Consider the following 3,423-nt stretch of genomic DNA (forward strand, 5'->3'; position numbering starts at 1 on the left):
GCGCAGGCAACCTGCTGGGGAGAATTAGTTATTCTGCTACTTGGGGGAGATTACTGTTGCCGGGTGCGGCTCCCGAACGGGCGTGTGAGGACTGGCAAGTTTTTGTGTCTCGCGCCTGTCTGCAGTTCAACAGAGCTGAGATTCCAGTACTTCGTGTAACTAACCTCCGCCCAAGTCTTTGCTTGACCACACTGTGACGCCGCTACTGTATGGGGCCGTGGACGTTGAAACGCTGCGTATGCATGCGCTTATGAACGTTGTTACTGCGTCTGTCCCTGTCTCCTCTGGTCCCTCCCAAACTCGCCCGCATCTCCACGAAAATCGTCTCGTCCTCTCCTCAGTGGCCTTGACTAAGCGGTGCGTGCTGATCTTCAACTAGGATGCCTCCAAAAGCAAAAAAAGATGCAGGTAACAAATCAGCAGGCAGCAGCGCTGCCAAAGCCGTCAAAGCGGCGCCGACCGCCGACAAGCAACAACTGCAGGTGGCTGCGAAAGAGGANNACCTGCAGGCGACTAGGAGACAGCTTCGATTGCTGAAGACTTCATGACCAGGCAACAGGAGAAATGGCCTTCAAACCGCGGGCCGCAGTGTTTCACCAGGACAAGAGGACCCAATCAGGGGCTTTCCTGTTACTTGTTGGTGCCACGGCTTGCAGGATTATGCAACAAGTACGCTGAGCCTGGCGAAGCACCAGAAAAGAAAGGTGGTCGCCAGTTGGCTCCCCGTAATGCGAGAAGTGAAGGTTCGTAGCAGGCGCTCGGCCGAACGGCTCCCTCTTTTTTTCGCGTATGCGGTCCTCCGTGAGGAGCGTGACGGAGGGAGTTTGCCAGGTGGATCACCCAGTGTTTTGCATTGACAGCACATACTCGAAGACACGTGGGTGCGGTTCAGTCATCTTCTTTGCCTGGCTTCCATAGCTTCAGGAGCTCAGAAAAGATGTGGACGACTATATCAAGAGCCGCGAACTGCAGGCGGAGCGCAAAGACGCCTTCTTGGAAATGAAGGATCTCGATTTAGACGACGCTGAAGAACAAGACAAAGTTGTTGTCTTGGCGCACAAACTGAATACGAAAAAGCTGGCCGCACTCCAGGAAGCAAGAATAGAAAGTTTGGAACAAGATTTCAAAGAAAATCTTGCACACCTTGAGCGCCACTTCGAAGACGATATCGGGCACATAAACCGCGCACATGGATCGTTCAAGCAGGAGCTTGAGCTGATTGTTGAGCAGGTGTGGTCCCTGGAGTGGATTCCTTGCTTCGACACACTGGAAGACTTCGTCTTCCTGGTTTGCCCACGTATGATGCCAGTTGGTCGGCGGGAACACAAGCGCTTGTTGTCTCGGCTGTCCTGGGAGAAGTTTATCATGCATTCGATCGCCCCGCGCCCTTAAAAGACGTATAAAACACGTCCCGGTGTGGGACTCGTAAGCGAAACACTGTCTTCTTANNGCTGGGGCAGAATTTCTTGCCTCTGCTTTGGTTTCGTTTTCCTGCTTGTTCAAAGTCTCACTATCGTTGGCGGCACTTTGGTTGTCAGTAGGCAATGACGTGTCCATATTCGCTCTTGTACCACCTTGCTGACCGGACAAGGTCAGGGCGCAGCAGACGTGCAGACAGCTTCGATGCTAGTAAAGGGAGATGTAGTCTTCTGGTCAAGCTCATTCAATGTCAACCCTGTCCCCCATTACGCTAGATCGAGAATGAGGAGAAGCTGCGGGCTCACGACGAAAGAACGGAGCATAACACTCATTACGAGTTGATACGCAATCGAAATATCGAGGCGGACCACCAGATGAAATCGGCTCTGGAAGAGCAAATTGACCGCCTGAAGGAGCGGTGTGACACAGCTTTGCAGAACTACCGGGCCAGCACTGACGCCAATGCGCAAGAATACAAAAAGCTGCTGCAGCAGGACGCCACTCTCTCCAAGCAAGTAGATCTGAAGCTGAAGCAAGTTGAGAGGCTGCAGGCAGCTATCACACACTGGAAAGCTAAGCTTGCGCAGAATAAACAGGTGAACTAACCTTCGTCCCGGTCCATGTTCCTGAAGCATACGAAGCTGGACTCAAGCGGTCGTGACCCTGTCACTGCTTTCCGTGCTGCCGCCGAGACGGGCCCAATCTCTGGAGAGCATCAATCGTGCGCCTAGCGTCGACACAACCAGAAAAGAAAAGCGCGCGGCGGCCAACATGATGTCTAGCCAGTGCAGCTACCGCTGTCAGAGAGTTCGACCTATGGTGTTTGCCGCCCCCCCACGGACAGACGAAGGGCGTGGTGCCATTCCTTCAGATGGCACGGCAGCCTGATGAAGCTTCACCTCGGTCAGCTCACATCGTCTGAATCGCTTGCCTGTTGCACTCGCGGTGACTACTCGCTGCCTTTGCTGAGACTGACACAAGACCAGCCTAGGAGGTTCTAACTTTCAGGCTCTGCGCCGGGACTAAAAAACACCTACATTGTTCTGCAGTCTGACTGTACCTCCCGAGATCTACCTGAGTGCTCCTGCCTCACTTTTTTTATGGAGATTCCCAGGGAAGTACCCAATCAGCATAAATGGGTGACAGCCGTCTGCTTATCCACACTCATCGAGGGAGTATTCATCTGTCTCAGGTTGAGCATACGTTTAGGCGCCTACACCCCAAAGAAGAGTAGGCATCCGAGCTGGCGCCGTTGGCATAGAATTATTTTGCTTGTCCTGGACAGGAATGCGAGGCCAGGAACGGACAACTGAAAGGAGAAATTGATCAGCTGCGGCGGCACTGCAAAGAACTGAAAGCGAAAATGACTCGGGCCAGGCACGTCATGAACTCGCCAAGCCGGGAACTCACAAGCAGACCCACTTTGTGGTGAGGTTGGACTGCCGACATGGTTTCTGTGAGTCTCCTGCAGAGAAAGTGACAGACAGAGACTCGTTGACCTCTCCAAAAACTCACGAGAATGCAAGAAGAAACTGACCGAACAGCTCAAGATTGCGGATAGGATCCTGCGAACAGCGGAGCTGTGCAGGTAACGGGGGCACGGTAGAAACGTCGGGGGGGACCGTCTTCACCAGTGCCTACCTAGGAGGGGGTTCTGCACTTCCCGCATCCAGTTCACCAGTTAGATTCGTGGGAGATCTATGCTCAGCTATCATGCCAAGCTGACGGGATCAGGCGCCCACCCCAGCAAAGTTGAGAGACAGTTTCGGAGAGATCAACTCCAGGGGAAATGGACAGCAGGGGCACGGACGGGACACCTGCGTGCTGTCCGCAAAGTGTAGTAGAGTTCCAGTCCCGGCGATAGTAGCACACGGATGTCCTGGCGATCCTTGCTGCTTCGCGGTTCAGGAAGTACGAAACAGAAAGGGAAAAAGTTGCTCCCGTACCGGAGTCGTGCGGATGCACTGTTGATGACGTTGACTGGAACCAAGTTAACGAAGGCTT

The 3,423-nt window shown here is 53.6% G+C and overlaps 1 protein-coding gene across 1 annotated transcript in view; it reads left to right on the plus strand.

Moving 5' to 3' along the window:
• Window positions 1–379: 379 nt before the first annotated feature.
• Window positions 380–3,423, plus strand: part of CSUI_001736 (flagellar associated protein) — a gene marked incomplete at its 3' end in the record, with an annotated part of 3,685 nt that continues 641 nt past the window's right edge. The window contains exons 1-7 of the mRNA XM_068061941.1: window positions 380–482; window positions 657–845; window positions 925–1,230; window positions 1,695–2,015; window positions 2,705–2,800; window positions 2,907–3,007; window positions 3,328–3,409. Of these exons, the coding sequence (XP_067926083.1) occupies window positions 381–482; window positions 657–845; window positions 925–1,230; window positions 1,695–2,015; window positions 2,705–2,800; window positions 2,907–3,007; window positions 3,328–3,409 (1,197 nt within the window). The 5' untranslated portion in view covers window position 380. The remainder of the gene's footprint in view (window positions 483–656; window positions 846–924; window positions 1,231–1,694; window positions 2,016–2,704; window positions 2,801–2,906; window positions 3,008–3,327; window positions 3,410–3,423) is intronic.

Source organism: Cystoisospora suis (assembly GCF_002600585.1).
Source record: "Cystoisospora suis strain Wien I chromosome Unknown contig_693, whole genome shotgun sequence".
Taxonomy (NCBI): Eukaryota; Apicomplexa; class Conoidasida; order Eucoccidiorida; family Sarcocystidae; genus Cystoisospora; species Cystoisospora suis.